Here is a 19,033-nt window from a genome sequence, read left to right on the forward strand (position 1 = left end):
CTGCGGCTGGGGTGACTGCTGCTTGAACAGCTTCTGTGCTTGCGGCAGGAGGGCTGTGAGGGAGGCAGAGTTGGCGGAGACAGCGATCGATCCTGCTCTGACTCCATGTTTGACCGCCCACCATGCCGCTCTCCTTGTTTAAATAACCTGCCTCCGTCCTGGTGGGTGTCTCCTCCCCTCCACCCTGCGACCGCCGGCCGACCGCTTCGGAAAAGCCGGCCGACGTCACACCCGGCGCCATGACACCGTCGCCTAGCTGACGTCAGTCTGCGCGCTCATGACCCTTGCGCCGCTGACGTCAGCGGCCGGAAGACGCCTGCGGCTCTCCCTCGCTAGGTGCTCTGGGGGAGCGAGGTCGCGGGCAGGCGCGGGGGGAGGGAGGCGCGATGGAGCCTCCAGGAGCCGCCACGCACGCCCACACAAACCCGGAGCCCAAGGGACCACCGGAGACTGTGCTTCCAGGATCCAACGGCCGGCGCTACAGGTGAGGCACCCTGTTCTTCCCGCACTGGGACGGGCCTGGGACCTTTATCCATGGTAGGCACCGCTGACAGTGGGATTCCCTTCCAGGACAGGAACCCAACTGAAGCGGGGGAGAGGTGCCGCCCATTATATCTCAGTAGGTTCCTGTCCTGGCGGGGCTTATCCCTCTCTAAGGTATGCTGTCATGGGTGAAGGGAAAACCATGTTCTTATCTGGATTATTTTTTACAGCCCATGGTAGACTTTGGAGTCATATGTGCGAGATTCATCACACCTTATACCTCTGCTGGAGACACCAGACAATGCCATTTTGGCCACCCTTGATGTGGAGGCACTGTATACCAACATCGAACACAAACTAGGTATGGGGGTGGTCTCCTATTTCTCGAAACAATACTCTATGGGGGATAGGGGCCATGATGCTTTTGTTCTAGAGTTATTAAAATTTGTTCTAGAAAAGAACTACTTTGTGTTTGATAGGGCCTTTTACAAACAGGTGTCGGGGACTGCCATGGGGGCCAAATGTGCACCCTCCTACGCAAACTTATTTATGGGTTGGTGGGAGGAGACATGTGCGGAAGCTTAACACTTTCTCCAATTTTGTGGTGAAGTGGCATTGATATATCGATGATATTATCATCTGGTCCAGCACCCCAGAACAACTAGGCAATTTCATTGATGAATTGAACAACAATTGCTGACTTACATCTTCTTTCTCCCCTAGCTCAGTTGATTTTTTTGGACCTTAAATTACAGATCTACCAGAACCGCACTGTCACCACCTTGTTTCGGAAACAGATGGCTACAAACAATATGCTGCACTTCAACAGCTTCCAACCGGTAGACCTACGGAAAGGAATCCTGAAGGGTCAATTTTTGCGACTTAGGAGGAACTGCAGTCGCACTGAAGACTATTAGTGAGTCTCACCATCTCACCAACAGGTTTCGTGAGCGGGGATACACGAAGAAAATCATATCGGGAGCTTTTGAATCCTCAATGAACAAATCGAGTGAGGATTCACTAAAACCAAGGGTAAGATCAGCACCAAGTAGGATCAATTTGAGTACAAGGTTTAATAACCAGTGGAGTGATATATATCGGAACCTTGGTGCTAATTGGGGAATTTTATTGAGTGAACCAAAAATACAGCCCAAAGTGGTGGCTAGGAGGGCTAAGAATATAAAGGACAATTTATCTAATATTCACTTTAGACGCCCCACCACAAAATTAACAACAGGCCTCACCAATAGAGGTTCGTTCCTCTGTGGGGGGTGCTCAGTTTGTCATTTGATGATTTCAAATCAGGGTGTCTTCATTTGCCCAAACAGCTATAGTCGAAAGCATACTTAAATTGTTGATTTCGTAATCTGATTTACACTCTGATCTGTGGATGTAAGATCTACATTGGGCAGACGACACAAGAACTACGGCGCAGAATGCAACAGCACCTATCGAACATGTCTACAGCCAGATCTGACAGGTCTAAAGGTAAATCAATTACCTCAGTGGCTGCCCATTTTTAGATATTCACGGTGGCTCTGCTGACTCCCTTATAGTTATGGGGTTGGAGGGGGTTTATACCAATATGAGAAGCCAGATGGATATACAGTGCCTTGCGAAAGTATTCGGCCCACTGGAACTTTTTAACCTTTTCCCACATATCATGCTTCAAACAAAGATACCAAATGTAAATTTTTGGTGAAGAATCAACAACAAGTGGGACACAAATGTGAAGTTGAACGAAATTTAGTGGTTATTTTAAATTTTTGTGGAAATTCAAAAACTGAAAAGTGGGGTGTGCGATATTATTCGGCCCCTTTAACTTAATATTTTGCTGCGCCACATTTTGCTGCGATTACAGCTGCAATTCGCTTATGGTATGTCTCCATCAGTTTTGTACATCGAGAGACAAATTCTTGCCCATTCTTCCTTGGCATACAGCTCGAGCTCAGTGAGGTTTGATGGAGATCGTTTGTGAACAGCAGTTTTCAGCTCTTTCCACAGATTCTCGATTGGATTCAGGTCTGGACTTTGACTTGGCCATTCTAACACCTGGATAAGTTTATTTGTGAACAATTCCATTGTAGATTTTGCTTTGTGTTTGGGATCATTGCCTTGTTGGAAGACAAATCTCCGTCCCAGTCTCAGGTCTTTTGCAGACTCCAACAGGTTTTCTTCAAGAATGGTCCTGATTTTGGCTCCATCCATCTTCCCATCAATTTTAACCATCTTCCCTGTCCCTGCTGAAGAAAAGCAGGCCCAAACCATGATGCTGCCACCACCGTGTTTGACAGTGGGGATGGTGTGTTCAGGGTGATGAGCTGTGTTGTCTTTACGCCAAACATATCGTTTGGCATTGTTGCCAAAAAGTTTGATTTTGGTTTCATCTGATCAGAGCACCTTCTTCCACATGTTTGCTGTGTCTCCCAGGTGGCTTGTTGCAAACTTTAAACAACACTTTTTATGGATATCTTTGAGAAAAGGCTTTCTTCTTGCCACTGTTCCGTAATTGCCAGATTTGTGCAGTGTACGACTGATTGTTGTCCTATGGACAGACTGTCCCACCTCAGCTGTAGATCTCTGCAGTTCATCCAGAGTGATCATGGGCCTCTTAGCTGCATCTCTGATCAGTCTTCTCCTTGCGAGATGAAAGTTTAGAGGGAGGGCCGGGTCTTGGTAGATTTGCAGTGGTATGATACTCCTATTTCAATATGATCGCTTGCAGTGCTCTTTGGGATGTTTAAAGTTTTGGAAATCATTTTGTATCCAAATCCGGCTTTAAACTTCTCCACAACAGTATCACGGACCTGCCTGTTGTGTTCCTTGGTCTTCATAATGCTCTCGGTGCTTCAAACAGAACCCTGAGACTATCACAGAGCAGGTGCATTTATACGGAGACTTGACTACACACAGTTGGACTAAATTTATCATCATTAGTAATTTAGGACAACACTGGATCATTCAGAGATCCACAATGAACTTCCGGAGTGAGTTTGCTGCGCTGAAAGTAAAGGGGCCAAATAATATTGCACGCCCCACTTTTCAGTTTTTTGCTCATCAACCCTATTTTTTGTGCAATCTAACCATTTTTCTCCCCTCCCCCCTCCTTTTCCCCTCACCCTTTGTCCAAATTTTTTGGGGGTACTTGTGCTGTGATAAATAAGATAAGTATTAACTATTAGTTTACCCCCACTAAAGCCACTTTGTCTCTAAGTATTTGAATCTTGGGCAAATGTTAATGCTGATTATACATGTGTTTTAATAGCGCGGAATGCGTGTGTGGCTGTGATAGACTTTTGCGGCCGATTCTGTATTTTCATCCTGCATTGTGTATTTTGGGTCAAACTGCGCATGCGTAATGTTTCCTTCACTTGTAAATGTGTGTCTGATATGTGGTGCGTTGCGCCTTATAACACACAAGGAATGCCTATATATGGCCTTTCACTTTAACCCCTTCATGACCCAGCCTATTTTGACCTTAATGACCTGCCAATTTTTTGCAATTCTGACCAGTGTCCCTTTATGTGGTAATAACTCAGGAACGCTTCAACGTATCTTAACGATTCCGAGAGAGTTTTTTTGTGACATATTGGGCTTCATGTTAGTGGTAAATATAAGTCGATAATTTTTGCGTTTGTGAAAAAAACGGAAATTTGGTGAAAATTTCGCAATTTTCACATTTTGAATTTTTATTCTGTTAAACCAGAGAGTTATCTGACACAAAATAGTTAATAAATAACATATCCCATATGTCTACTTTACATCAGCACTATTTTGGAAACATTTTTTTTTTGTTAGGAAGTTGTAAGGGTTAAAGTTTGACCAGCGATTTCTCATTTTTACAACAAAACCTTTTTTTTTTTTTTTTTAGGGACCACCTCACATTTGAAGTCACTTTGAGGGGTCTATATGGCAGAAAATACCCAAAAGTGACACCATTCTAAAAACTGCACCCCTCAAGCTCCTCAAAACTACATTCAGGAAGATTATTAAACCTTCAGGTGCTTCACAGGAACTAAAGCAACGTGGAGGGAAAAAATGGACATTTTAATTTTTCCAACATAAATTTTCTTTTAGCATCAATTTTTTCATTTTCACATGGGTAATAGGATAAATTGGATCCTAAATTTTGTTGGGCAATTTCTCCTGAGTACACCGATACCTCATATGTGGTCATAAACCACTGTTTGTGCGCACGGCAGGGCTCAGAAGGGAAGGAGTGCTATTTGACTTTTTGAATGGAAAATATGCTTGAATATTTAGCGGTTGCCATGTCGCGTTTGGAGAGCCCCTGTGCGCCTAAACATTGGAGCTCCCCCACAAGTGACCCCATTTTGGAAACTAGACCCCCGAAGGAACTTATCTAGATGTGTGGTGAGCACTTTGAACCCCCAAGTGCTTCAAAGAAGTTTATAACGCAGAGCAGTGAAAATAAAAAAATCCTTTTTTTTTTTGCTCAAAAATGATTTTTTTAGCCCGCAATTTTTTATTTTCACAATGGTAACAGGATAAATTGGACCCCAAAAGTTGTTGTCCAGTTTGTCCTGAGTATGCTGGTACCCCATATGTGGGGAGAAACCACTGTTTGGGCGCACGGCAGGGCTCAGAAGGGAAGGAGCGTCATTTGACTTTTTGAATGGAAAATTAGCTCCGTTAGCGGACACCATGTCGTGTTTGGAGAGCCCCTGTGTGCCTAAACTTTGGAGCTCCCCCACAAATGACCCCATTTTGGAAACTAGACCCCCTAAGGAACTTCTCTAGATGCATAGTGAGCACTTTGAACCCCCAGGTGCTTAACAGAAGTTTATAACGCAGAGCCGTGAAAATAAAAAATATTTTTTTTTCCCTCAAAAAATTATTTTTAGCCCACTATTTTTTATTTTCACAAAAGTAACAGAATAAATTTGGACCCCAAAAGTTATTGTCCAGTTTGTCCTGAGAACGCTGGTACCCCATATGTGGGGGAAAACCACTGTTTCGGCACACGTTGGGGCTCGGAAGGGAAATAGTGACGTTTTGAAATGCCGACTTGATGGAATGGTCTGCAGGAGCCATGTTACGTTTACAGAACCCCTGATGTACCTAAACGGTGGAAACCCCCCACAAGTGACCCCATATTGGAAACTAGACCACCCAAGGAACTAATCTAGATGTGTGGTGAGCACTTTGAAACCCCCAAGTGCTTCACAGAAGTTTATAACGCAGAGCCGTGAAAATAAAAAATATTTTTTTTTCCACAAAAATTATTATTTAGACCCCAATTTTTTATAAAAATATTTTCTTTATTTTATTATATGTCACTACCTATGGGGGTGATAAGGGGGGCGGTGATTTACTTTTTTTTTTTTAAATTTTTATCACTGCGAAAGTGATCAAAATAAATGAATCTGCAGCGTCAGATTCCCGGCGGGCGCACTGTGCATGCGCCCGCCATTTTCCAAGATGGCGGCACCCATGATCCGGGATGGCGGCAAACCGGGTCAGCCAGAGGGACTTCGGAGCCACCGTGCAGGGTGAGAGGGGGTGATCGGAAGGCAGGGGGGACCGGAGGGAAGGCGGGGGGGGGAGCAGATTTTGACAGCGGCTGCCGATCGGCACCGTCAGATGGTGGCAGCGGCCAATCGGCGTTGTCTCTAAGGTGTCCTCTGTGTGCGGGTTGGGTGACCTTTCAGTGACCCTGGTCACCCGACCCGCAGGGGGGCAATCAATTCATGACGCCACATAGGCGTCATGTGTCGTTTTGGCACGACTTTTCATGACGCCTATGTGGCTCACCTTGAATATGGGACATTTTGAACACGCGCAGACTGTTGCTTGTTTGTGCCGGGTACTTGATATGTGACACGTGCATGAGCATTAACTTGATCCGCCGTACTATTGCCCTCTGTTAGTGCGGGCAACTACTGCGCATGCACCAGATCTCTATTTGTGACTTCCGTTTGATACAGGATGAGCGCAAGCGCATTAACAACTTGACCCGCGCCTTCGATCCCTTCCGGGTTGCTTGTAAGATGCCACCGGGACATGGAATACCTACTCCTGCCACCAGCTGGTAAGAATTTTAGATAATTACATAGCTTTAAATAAGCGGTTACCGCAGAACCAGACCTACTCACCTTGAAAAAGACACCTTGAGTGTCGGAACGCGTGGGTCCTCTCACGCCATTTGGCTGCTCTCTAGACTATGGGGCGACTACTCTCTCTTTGTTTGGACTGCGTAGGGTGACGTATTAGCTCGCCTGACTAACTTTTTCCAACAGTTCCCCATTGTATCTGTATGCTATTACTATTCAGCATTGTAACATCGGCGGCCGTGCCTGTCGATATTCCATCAGCGGCGGCACCCGCCGCAGCTCCGTCTCACCTGCGCTTCTCCTCCCGGGTGCTCTCCCGTCCTTCCTCCCGTGCGCCACCCTTAGGCCGCGGGCGCGCGCCCGACCGCTCTCTTCACACGGCGGGGGGCGTTGCAGAGGGGCAGGGCCGTGGTGATCTACTTCCGGGTATAAGGTATTTCAGGCGTCTTCCTTAAGGGGAAGATGCCTGGTAATTGTGTGGTGCTTTTCCTGTCCCTGTCTGCCTTGTTCCTGTCTCCGTATCCTCTATCCCCAGCAGAGACCACGGCCATGACCGAATATATCCAGGAAAACTTGGCCAAGGGTTTCATCCGGAAATCCTCGTCCCCTGCAGGTGCGGGGTTTTTCTTTGTTCGGAAGAAAGACGGATCACTTCGTCCATGTATTGAATATCGGGGCCTGAACAACATCACCGTTAAAAATCGGTATCAGCTTCCACTTAACCCTGAACTCTTTGATCGGCTGAGGGGAGCCCGGATCTTCACGAAGTTGGATCTGCGGGGCGCTTACAATTTAATCCGGATCCGCGCGGGGGACGAGTGGAAGACTGCCTTCAATACCCGTGATGGTCACTATGAATATTTGGTCATGCTGTTTGGTCTCTGCAATGCTCCGGCTGTGTTTCAGGAATTTGTTAACGAGGTGTTTCGGGATTTACTGTATTCCTGCGTGGTGGTATACTTAGACGATATTCTCATCTTCTCACCGATTTATCCTCTCATCAGAGAAGTGTACTCGTGGTCCTGCATCGGTTTCGGGAGAATCGTCTCTACGCAAAGATTGAAAAGTGTCTCTTTGAGCAAACTTCGTTACCCTTTTTGGGGTATATAATCACAGATTCTGGTCTGAAGATGGATCCAGAGAAGCTTTCTGCGGTACTCAAGTGGCCCCGGCCCGTTGGTATAAAAGCCATCCAGCGCTTCCTCGGATTCGCTAATTACTACCGACAGTTTGTCCCTCACTTTTCCACAGTGACCAAACCCATCACGGCCCTGACCCGTAAAGGAACTAAGCCTAACAGCTGGTCTCCCGAGGCCGAGGACACCTTCCTTGCCCTGAAACGATCCTTTGCATCAGCGCCGATCTTACATCGCCTGGTGGCCAGTAGACCCTTTATCCTAGAGGTGGATGCCTCCTCCACCGGAGCTGGGGCGGTCCTTTCCCAGCAGGCACCATCTGGGCGTCTGGTTCCCTGCAGGTTTTTTTGTAAATCCTTTTCGCCTGCTGAGTGTAATTACTCCATTGGTGACCGGGAGTTGCTGGCCATTAAGATGGCCCTGGAAGAATGGCGGTATCTGCTGGATGGGGCAGTACACCCCTTTACTATCTTCACGGACCACAAAAATTTGGCCTATCTGCAGTCTGCTCAAAGACTCAATTCCAGACAAGCCAGATGGGCCCTGTATTTCTCTCGTTTTGATTTCAAGCTTCATTTCCGACCCGGGAATAAGAACATCAAAGCAGATGCACTCTCCAGGTCTTTGCAGTCGCCTGAGGGGGATGAGGGTCCATCATATATCATCGAGCCTACCAAAGTTATCCCCGTGGCTCCTCTAAGTTTCTCTACTCCTCCGACAGGTAAAACCTTCGTTCCTCAGAACAAACGCTCGGAGGTGCTGCGCTGGGGGCATTCCTCCAAGGTTGCCGGGCACGTTGGGACCAAGAAGACCTTCCTGCCTCTCTCCCGTTACTATTGGTGGCCCTCCCTTCGCCGAGACGTGATGGACTTTGTAGCCTCTTGCACGATCTGTGCTCAGAACAAGGTACCGAGAGGCCTGCCTGCTGGTCTTCTTCACCCGTTACCTGCTCCGGAGGCTCCTTGGCAGCAAATCGCAATGGATTTCGTGACGGATCTGCCTCGCTCAGCTGGATGCACTACCATCCTAGTCGTAGCAGAGCGCTTCTCCAAGATGGCCCATTTCATACCCTTGCCCGGGTTGCCGTCTGCCCCGAGGTTGGCCGAGATCTTCATCCACCAGATCTTCAGGATGCACGGACTTCCTCAACGGATTGTTTCAGATCGTGGAGTTCAGTTTACCTCTCGATTCTGGAGGGCTCTCTGTCGGCTTATGGGCACGTCTCTCGATTTTTCCTCCGCTTATCATCCACAGACCAATGGGCAAGTGGAACGGATTAATCAAGTTCTGACGACCTACTTACGTCTCTTTTCCAACACCCATCAAGACAATTGGGTCTCACTCTTACCTTGGGCTGAATTTGCCCATAATAATCATCCCAGTGAATCAACCACCAAGTCGCCATTTTTTGTGTTCTGCTGCCTTTTTCCACATCGTCCGGAGTCCCCGCAGCAGATGCTCTCGCCATGGAATTTTTGCAAGTCTGGAAAGAGACCAGGGAGGCCCTCGTGAATGCCAGTGCCCGGATTAAGAAACATGCGGACAAAAGACGGAAGGACCTTCTTCCATACCATCCTGGTGACAAAGTCTGGCTTTCAACCAAGCATATCCGCCTGAAGGTCCCTTCTTACAAGTTGAGTCCCCGATACATCGGGCCTTTCGAAGTACTTGGACGCATCAATGAGGTGGCTTATGAATTGAGGTTGCCGGCTTCACTCCGGGTCCCTAACGCCTTCCATGTCTCGCTCCTGAAACCTGTGATTCTGAATCGGTTCCAATCAGCTCCCATCGCTTCTTCGCGAGTTGGGTCTGATGACGTTTTTGAAGTAAAGGACATTTTGGCCATGAAAAGTCAGGGGAAAGACATTTTTTCTTATCGATTGGAAAGGATTTGGGCCCGAGGAAAGGTCCTGGGAGCCTCAAGAGAATGTTAATGCCCCTCTTATCCTGAAAAATTTTTTGGCCAATCTCAGAGGGGGGGAACATAAAGAGGGGGGTACTGTAACATCGGCGGCCGTGCCTGCCGATATTCCATCAGCGGCGGCACCCGCCGCAGCTCCGTCTCACCTATGCTTTTCCTCCCGGGTTCTCTCCCGTCCTGCTGCGGTCCCGTGCGCCACCCTTAGGCCACGGACGCGCGCCCAACCGCTCTCTTCACACGGCGGGGGGCGTCGCTGAGGGGCAGGGCCGTGGTGATCTACTTCCGGGTATAAGGTATTTCAGGCGTCTTCCTTAAGGGGAAGACGCCTGGTAATTGTGTGGTGCTCCTGCACTATTCTGGCCGCTATAGTGCTTCTATAGTTCTCTAGCCGTGTCTTTTCCTGGTCCCTGTCTGCCTTGTTCCTGTCTCCGTTCCTTGCCATCCCTCCGGTCTGTCCTCTCCTAGTCCAGTCCCTGCTACCTACTGTCTATCGTCTGGTTTATAGTCTCTTGCCTGGTCCCTGTCTTGCTGGTTCCCGCCCTCTGTCCGCCCGTTGATATTCCTGCTTCTGGGCTCTCTACATCTGTCTTTCCTCGCCTTCCGTGCCTTCCTCCTGCTGCCCTTTTGGCATCCCTCCTCCCCTGGTACCCTCAGCTCAGGTAGTCTCTGTCCTGCATTCCAGTCCGCCAGTATCCTTATCTGTCCTTGAGCCGTCCCTCTTGGTTCCAGCAGTTGTGGTTCTGACCCCTGTGGTCCTGCCCCTAACGATCCATGTATAGGGGTCGGTTATCACCTGGCGTGCTCGGCCCAGGGGCTCCAGATCCGCGATCCAGAGGGTCCACTCATGGACGTTGTCCGCTCCAGAAACGTCACAAGCATTATTGTGTCAGTACACAGTGGCGGTTATGTTTTAATTTAATTTTAATGTTTCTGCCTCATTGAGAATAAGGGACTTACCCGGTCTTATTTCTCTCATCTATGACACTAGGTTAGCAGCATTTCTATGTGGTATCATATGACTGTGTAATATTGAATTTTTGTGGCCAGTGGCTATATATTGGTGAATATTAGATTCTCATCCTTGTGGATCTTACATGTCCTATCCTTTGGGATTTTTAATATCTTTATCTTGTGTGTTTTTTCTGGTTTTGTAATAATAAAAAATATTTTTGCATCTCTGTGGTGATCCTGAACATATGCATGGTACTTTTTCTTTGTGGTTTCATCGACACAACGTGTCCGCATTCGTGTGCTGATGGGAGTACAGAAAGAGCTCCCTACCTCGGAGATGCCTATTGTTGTCACTATTGACAGTGGCATCACAGGGGTTTAAACACTAGCGATCAGCGCTAGCACCAATTATGGGTGTTGCTGCATGGTGTCAGCTCTCATATAGAGCCGACACCCGCATTTAATCGTGGCGGCGCTTGATGTGAGCCCACGCGATTGTCACGCAGTATCTGTACGGCAGGTTGTGGGATCGCAGCTCCTGCACATGTCGGAAAGGAGTCAAAAAGGTCTTCCAGGCTTCAGATATTGATGACCTACAGTGGTTTGCAAAAGTATTGACTTGTAATTCTCAACAATTTTTCCCTTGAATATCTCCTTGGTCTTCATGTTGTTGTTTGGTTTGTGTTGTCTCTTGCTTAATGGTGTGTGTAACTGACAGGCACTTAGATTTGCACTCATGTGGATTTTCTTTCAACAAAAATCTCACTTTAGGAAGGGAATTGCTTTCACGAAAATTTTTTGGGGCTTGATAGGAAATTGGGTGAACACATATGCACATTAGTGATGAGCAAGTATACTCATTGCTCGGGTTTTCCCGAGCATGCTTGGGTGTCCTCCGAGTATTTTGGTATGCTCGGAGATTTAGTTTTCGTCGTCTCATCTGCATGATTTGCGACTTGTAGACAGGCTGAATACATGTGGGAATTTCCTAACAGGCATTCCACACATGTATTCAAGCTTTCTAGCAGTCGCAAATCATGCAGATGAGAAGACGAAAACTAAATCTCCAAGCACGCCAAAATACTCAGAGATCACCAGAGCATACTCGGAAAACCTCGAGCAACGAGTACACTTGCTCATCACTAATGCACATACCAATGTTTAGTTATTTGATCCCATAAATGTAATTTATGCCTACATCTTTCTCACTTCAACTTATTAAAATATTTAAACAGGTTGTAAACAGGCAGAAGAGCACGACTGTTCCATCTGGTATCTGAGATTTTGGGTATTGCAGCTCAGCTCCTGCGAAAGAAAATAGGTGCTGGGGTCCGGGAATGTAACCTACACAGCAAGCTGAGATGTGCTGCTCAAGCTAAACCAGGCACTGTCAAAGCTGAAAGCAGCTGATTGTTAAGGATACGTAGGGTGATAGATGCCCACCAATTTGATTTTGATATTCTATACCAAGATCATTAATATCTGAAGCCTGGAAAACCCCCTTAAGTAGGTCTTTTTCTGATGAAACAGTTTCCTTTAATTAGTTATCATGAGAGATTACAGAGGCAAATCAATGAGAAATTCAGCAGCACCCCATCATCTGTAATTGCATTGCATTCAAGCCACATAAAACGTGCAGCTGTTTCCTGTGAATGGTGAAGATTGCTAAAATCAGGTGCCGAATGGGCTAAAATCCAACGACAAACCAAAGACTAGAGCCTCTTAGGAAGGTAGCACACATAATGCCAAGAGGATGAGCCGCACTTACTGGTCCACTCCAGAGGCTGCCATTTTCCTTCTCTTCATCGGGGTGTTCACTTCCTCCTGATGTGAAAAATATAGTGAGTTAACTCCTGGAGTTCTATCTTCTGTAACATTGCTAAATGCCACTTTATCACTGCATTACTAAAGATTTGCCATAAAAGCATCAGGGAAACTTGAGGGACAACCAATATCCAGCTAACAGTAAAAGAGAAGATGGTAAGCCCAATGGCTTATTTACTAGTGATTATTTTTCTCATTATTTTAGATAGAAATGGCCTGCATCTTAAATAATCCTGACTAGCAATCTAAATAACAATAAAAACCGAGTCACGCAGGGTTTAGTTATGAGACACCTACCATGTAGGATACCGAGGCATTAACAAATGTGCAAGCAGCAATAATGCCCTGAACAGCAACTCGCTTGCGCTCCCTGTAATGAAGCTGCTCAACCATTGCCTTCAGCTCCCTGATTGTGATTAGAATTTCTTCTGCTGCAAAGAGAAACAAAAAACAATCCATAATTATTATGCCATTAATACGTCTTGGGCTACGTGCCCACAATGTGTATTTGGTGCTGCAGCATCTCTGCACCTATTAAGTAAATGTACTTGTTTTTTCCATTGGGTTATTGAGACAGTGGTTTTTGTCTTTTTGGTATGTCATGTTTTAAATAAAGCTGCTTCTTGTTTTTATACTTTTTGGTATTTGACAAATTTTCTTGTGCAGACTAAAAGAATTTAAAAGATGCAGGGGAAAAAAAATAAAAAAAGTGTAACATGGGCAGATTATCTGCATCTGATGAAAGTCTATGGAAAAAATATAAATAAATAAATCAACGTACCCGCAAGAGAATTTAACATGTTGTGGATCTGAAACAGTCACCGGAAGTCAGTGTATGCAGTATAGAAATATAAAACAGAGTGGCCATCAGTTTTATAGAAATTCCCATCACTTTGTTGGAACTGTAAGATGCTGCATTTTTTTTTGCTCAGCAAGAATACGTAGTGCCAAAAAAATCCAGGGATGTGTCGCTTACTGGGCTGCTTGTGTAGGCTTTGACAAAATCAGGGTTTTATAAACTGGACTTGATCACTAAAGGGACTAGTAAAACCTGCCAGATAGTCAAGCATATTCACGAGTTCTATATAACCCCACCAACACCATTGATTGGCAACTTTCTGCCTATACACAGCTGCCAACAATCAGTGGTGTGGGCGGGGTTATACACAACGGAGCATTCAGAGAACTGCTAGTTCTGCAGCAGAAATAATCCAGATTTTATCCAAACTGCAGCAAACAGCCTAATAAGAGACACATGACTGGAATCAAGTTGTCAGCCCCTGCATCATGCTGCTCAGAATGGTTAGCAAAGACCTGGTGACAGATTCCTTTAAAAAGTGAAAACATTTTTGAATTTAGGAGAAATTAAACTATAAAAAGAACGCACTGTATGCACGTACAATAATCAGTCCTGCATCTCAGACTCTCTGGTTGTGAGGTCAGCTATGCTTCATCAGTAAGGCCTCATTCACACTTCAGTTTTTTTGCATCAGTTCAAATCCGCCAAAAAGTTAGAAAAGCGGATCCGTTCTTAACTGATGTGACCGGATGGCACAGGATCCGTTTTCAGACGGATCCTGAAAATGAGGAAGTTTAAAGGAAATGCTGGCTGGGAAGGAGAGAGAGAGAGAGAAAGAGAAAGAGAGAAAGAGAAAGAGAGAAAGAGAAAGAGAAAGAGAGAGAGAAAGAGAGAAAGAGAGAGAGAAAGAGAAAGAGAGAGATTTTTTTTTCTTTTCCCCGGCACCCAGACAGAATTTCGGGTTAATTCAGTGTCTGCAGGATCCGCTGGGAAAAAAAACTTTACAAGCTCTGTTTCAAAATTTTTGAGGATGGAAACGGACAGCAACATCACGGCGGATCCTCACAAAAACGGATGCAACGGACAGCAATCCGTCAGGATCCGCCACTAATGAAATTCAATGGGGAAAAAAACGGATCCTCAAAAGAAAATTGCGGATCCGTTTTTTCCAAAACCTGGCGGATTGTGACTGATTGTAAAAAACGGAAGTGTGAAAGAGGCCTAAGGCAAAAGAAGCAACCAGTAGACTAGTATCTGCAGTGATATTTTGGTACTGGGTTAGCAAACACTGTGCTCACTTATTTTAGGGGACTTAAGGGAGAGTATAGTCATACGAAAGTATCCTCAAACTGCAATGCTTCATTTTTGCTCAGAATTTCGTAATCACAAGTTACCACTCCCAATTTTATAGGACTTCACATGGATGAGATTCAATGGGCAACATGGTTTTAAGTCCCACCCCTGGGACGCCACACTGACTAACAGAACAAAAGGGAGAAGAGTTCTTCAGACATTGTCCCTTCACTGCAGTAAGACACAGCGCCATCCACGTACGTGTAAAGGTTAAACTTAAGTAACCAATTTTAATTGAACAGTTTCAGAAAACTCCTCTAATGACCATGTGAAAATGCCTATAGCTCAGAGTGGTTACATGGTTTATACATTTTTTACATTATGTCGTCCTTTAGAAACATAGTAAAGTATATCTTATTTATGTAGACACTTCAGCAGAGTATATAGTAAGAAATGTAATCTGTATAGCATAGTAAAAAAAATACTAACTTTTTCTATCATTACAGAACTTGGCAAATGTTGGTGGGGTTGGTGGATAGGGATGGTAGCCGCCAATTGTGGTTTTCTTACTAAATTCTCCTTCTTTTTTAGTCTTTATCCATTTTATGTAGTTCTGAACTTTTATATCGCTTCTATACGGCTGCCCCTCATGATGACCTGAAGTAAAAAAAAAAAAAAGTCACATACATGATTCACATCAAACCAGGGTAAGATGTATTAGTATCTCCTTTAGAGGACAAAGTGACCAGGGCTAGCTACTACCTCAGTATTTTCATAGGACTATTCACAAAAAAACAGTTGAATTATATCAGTTTTTATACTGGCCACTACAGCAGTAATAAGGCTGTGTGCCCACGTTGCATTTTTTTATGCGTTTCCGCCGCGGAAACGCTAACATAACGCATCCCATGCAATCCTATGGGATTCCGCAGTTGCTGTGCCAATTTTTCCGCTGCGGAATCGCATAGCGGTAAAATCCGCAGCATGTCCTTTAATTTTGTAGAATCGTGGCGATTCCGCCGCCATAGGAATGCATTGAAACACTCACTTTACGCATGTGGCTATGCCTACACCATGCATAAAGTGAGCGCTTCATATGCAGATGGTACCCAGGGTCTGGAGGAGGGGAGACTCCTCCATGCCCTGAGTACCATATTCCTGTAAAAAATAGAATAAAAATAAAAAATAGGGATATACTCACCCTCTGTCGACCCCCGGAGTCGTCCCGGCCTTCATTGGTGCTGGCGGCAACTTCCGTTCCCAGGGATGCATTGCACCAATGACCTCTGAAGACGCAGCGGTCTCGCGAGACCGCTACGTCATCAAGTGCTTTTCCAGTATGGCCGCCAACATGAAAGTATTTAAAAAAATTAAAAAATAAAAAGGAGGGAATCACAAATATAAGAAAGCATTTATAAGAAAGAATTACATTCAATTATTTTTTTCATTTTAGTGAAGGTCCATATATTAAAAAATTGTAGTGAACAGTTTTCTAAGATCCGTATATCCTCCACATTGTCAGCTTTGGTGATGTGGTTTTTTTTTTGCAGCTTTAAAAAAAAACAAACAAAAAAAAAAAAAAAACACAAAAGCATGGAGGGAATTCCAGGTAACATGGGAAATAAACCCTTTGCAGTCCATGACATACCAGTTATGAAGACCTGACTTTCATTGGTAGTTGTCAGATACCCTTTGTAGGAGCTATCCTCTGGATATTCTTGGATGACGCGCATCTGAGTGCACACCAAATAGGACACTAGCAAAAGATCACACAAAAAGAAAGGAATGTGTATTAATATAGGCTGTATTCAAATACTTCGACTGAAATGCACCATTACACGGCAGCAATTTTCCTAATACATGGGGAGACGGAGTACAAAAAATGTGACCCCCCTCTAGAATATCTATATATTAGAAATGGGCACACAGGCAAAATTCAATTCTGCCCGTTTGCACAGTTCTTCTTGGAAAATTCAATTTGCAGACAAGTTATTCTCTGCAAATGTAATGTTTCTTTTTGTGCTCTGGGGTCTGTACACACCCCAAAGCATAATAAACTTAATATGTCAAAAAAAGATTAGACTCACCTCTCTGGTAAGTCTACTACTTACCGCCACTTGTCTTGTCATAGTTGGATCTACTGATCTCTGTCGCTCGTGCTAGGATCTTTCTGCGCAAGGTCATACTGTTACAAAGTACACCGTTCCCTACTGCCAGCATGCGCAAAACCCTGCCACGTCTCCCGAAAGCCATAAGGCCCAGCCTAACATGAGAAGCACAAGGATTCCAGCAAGAGGGGGATGGATCAGAAGATGGAGTGAGGAGTAGATGTGTGGTGGAGAGTAGCTCAGGGGCCAGAGAGGTGGACGATGAAGGTGTGGATACTTTTTTTTTTTTTAGCCTTCGGATGGCCCTTTATGGTTCAGAAAAATGGTGGCGAGCATCCATCATTTTACTGACTACGCATGGACGCGAGTGACAAAAATGAAAACATTTGTAGATTTTTGTAAAATTTGAGTAGACCTCATTTCTCCTCAAATTAATTTGCTCAGCTGGCCTATATACCGTAAAAAGACAAGGATAGGGTTGTCTCCATGAAACCTTTTCATTTATTGTACGAACTAAAAATTAAAAGTAAACATGCAAGACACACACAGGCCATGAATATTCTGGTCCCAGAATTCCCCTTCAATGTGCCTCTTTGTGGGAAAGAACCTAGTTATTACAGGGACATTACCCCGTGGTAGTCACAGTACCTACTTGGAAGTATATTTTCAAATATATCTGGCTGTGAAGTGGCAAAAATTTCAAGTAGTAATGGCTGATCTGAAGTGCCATCAATCACGTGAACCCACCGAAACATCCAGAAATCTTCCGATTCATCTGATGGAATGACAACAAAAATCGTATTTAGCACTGAAGGTCGACAGCGATATTAGGACTCAAACTCCCATTGTGGGACCCTCAATCAAGGTTTCACACGAACATATGAACTCTTATTGTTATAAAGCTAGAAGAATAGTTTTACATAGGGAAAGCGATAACGGGCTACTCACTGAACCTCAGGCCTTACTTCTGATAACGTCTTCATCTGTTCTCCCAGACGTTATGAACATAGTCTTCCATGTGCATATATCCTGGACTTACCTTTTTTTCGCAATCTTTCGCATCTTCCAACATAGGTTACAAGTCCTATTACGTCGCAGACTTTGTTGTGAGGTAGACTGTTAAATTCAGATCTAAAAATTCATAAAATGACAATTGTTTAGAATCATTTACTTTTATAGCATTTAAAAAGAATTTCTTAGCCGTTTCCTAAAGATCTTTGATTAATTCACATTGAAATTTTGGGTGTTCACCTTTCTTTCAAAAAAGATAGGGCACTTTTTTCCCGTTTACTTAAGAGAGAAATGGAAATTTGTTACGTAATTATGGCTCTACTTTTGTAAAACACTCATAATGTGGTCCTTCAGTTACAGACACTGTTCATGACTTTACACATGTGGTTTACATACGTGCTGTAATCCTCATACTAAAGAAATGTTTTTTTTTGTATTTTTCCCCTGGAGGACATCTATAAACCATCCACATCATGACTGGGCACACTGCCAAGACAAGATAGCCACCATTACAAAGAATATTGGGCTTTTTCTGTAAGTCGCAGGATGTGGCTAGCTTTATATTCCAAGAAGCAACTTTTTGTTATTCTTTGCATAAAAGGGTTTTGGCTAGATATTTCTTAGAATCGGTCATTAGATACCGTACTTTACAACTTTCGAGAACACAATCAGAGATATGAGCCTTTTATTTAGTTCTGATCTTTCTGAATTTTTAAGGGGCATAGCTCACAGGATTCTATGGGAGGCGTGTCTTTAGTTCTGCATAATTACCCTGTGAGCCACACCCCCTTGTAAAGACTAGAAAAATGAACTACGGGAACGGAAAAGGCGCCCATCTGGGGAACCGTACTGTCACTGGGGAAAAAAAAGAGGGACTTTTGGTTCTTACCGTAAAATCTCTTTCTTGGAGCCTTCATTGGGGGACACAGATTACCATGGGTGTATGCTGCTGCTAGGAGGCTGACACTGCAAAATAAGAAAACTTAGCTCCTCCCCGGCAGTATACACCCACCGACAGGCACCAAGTACCTCAGTTGATGAACAAAGCAGTAGGAGAAGATTAACTCTTAAATATGTACTTAAATATGTACCAACCCAACAAGGGGCTCGTAGGCCCAACACGGTACCACTTAAACAGGGAGGGTGCTATGTCCCCCAATGAAGGCTCCAATAAATATTTTACGGCAAGAACCAAAAATCCCTCTTTCTTTATCGCTTCATTGGGGGACACAGATTACCATGGGACGTCCCAAAGCAGTCCCAAGGGTGGGAAAAGACTTAGGGAACGAGAAGGAAGGGCTTAGGTCGGTCGGTGTGCTACCGTCCCCTGCAGAACCTTCCTACCCAAGCCTGCATCAGACGAGGCCTGGGTATGAACCTTGTAGAACCTCGCAAAAGTGTGCAAGGATGACCAGGTCCCGGCCTTGCAAAGT

At 44.8% G+C, this 19,033-nt stretch overlaps 1 protein-coding gene across 2 annotated transcripts in view; it reads right to left on the reverse strand.

The window, feature by feature from the left end:
- The window catches only part of RADX (RPA1 related single stranded DNA binding protein, X-linked), a 96,495-nt gene that overhangs the window by 40,078 nt on the left and 37,384 nt on the right, over positions 1 to 19,033 (reverse strand). For both annotated transcript variants that reach the window (XM_073543627.1, XM_073543625.1), the window contains exons 5-10: positions 17,629 to 17,720; positions 17,242 to 17,364; positions 16,130 to 16,237; positions 14,971 to 15,138; positions 12,687 to 12,820; positions 12,334 to 12,389 (exon numbers count right to left, since the gene is read on the reverse strand). In XM_073543627.1, coding sequence (XP_073399728.1) covers positions 12,334 to 12,389; positions 12,687 to 12,820; positions 14,971 to 15,138; positions 16,130 to 16,237; positions 17,242 to 17,364; positions 17,629 to 17,720 — 681 coding nt within the window. The remainder of the gene's footprint in view (positions 1 to 12,333; positions 12,390 to 12,686; positions 12,821 to 14,970; positions 15,139 to 16,129; positions 16,238 to 17,241; positions 17,365 to 17,628; positions 17,721 to 19,033) is intronic.

This window comes from Dendrobates tinctorius, unplaced genomic scaffold, assembly GCF_039654945.1.
Source record: "Dendrobates tinctorius isolate UK_male_01 unplaced genomic scaffold, ASM3965494v1 ptg000133l, whole genome shotgun sequence".
Classification (NCBI taxonomy): domain Eukaryota; kingdom Metazoa; phylum Chordata; class Amphibia; order Anura; family Dendrobatidae; genus Dendrobates; species Dendrobates tinctorius.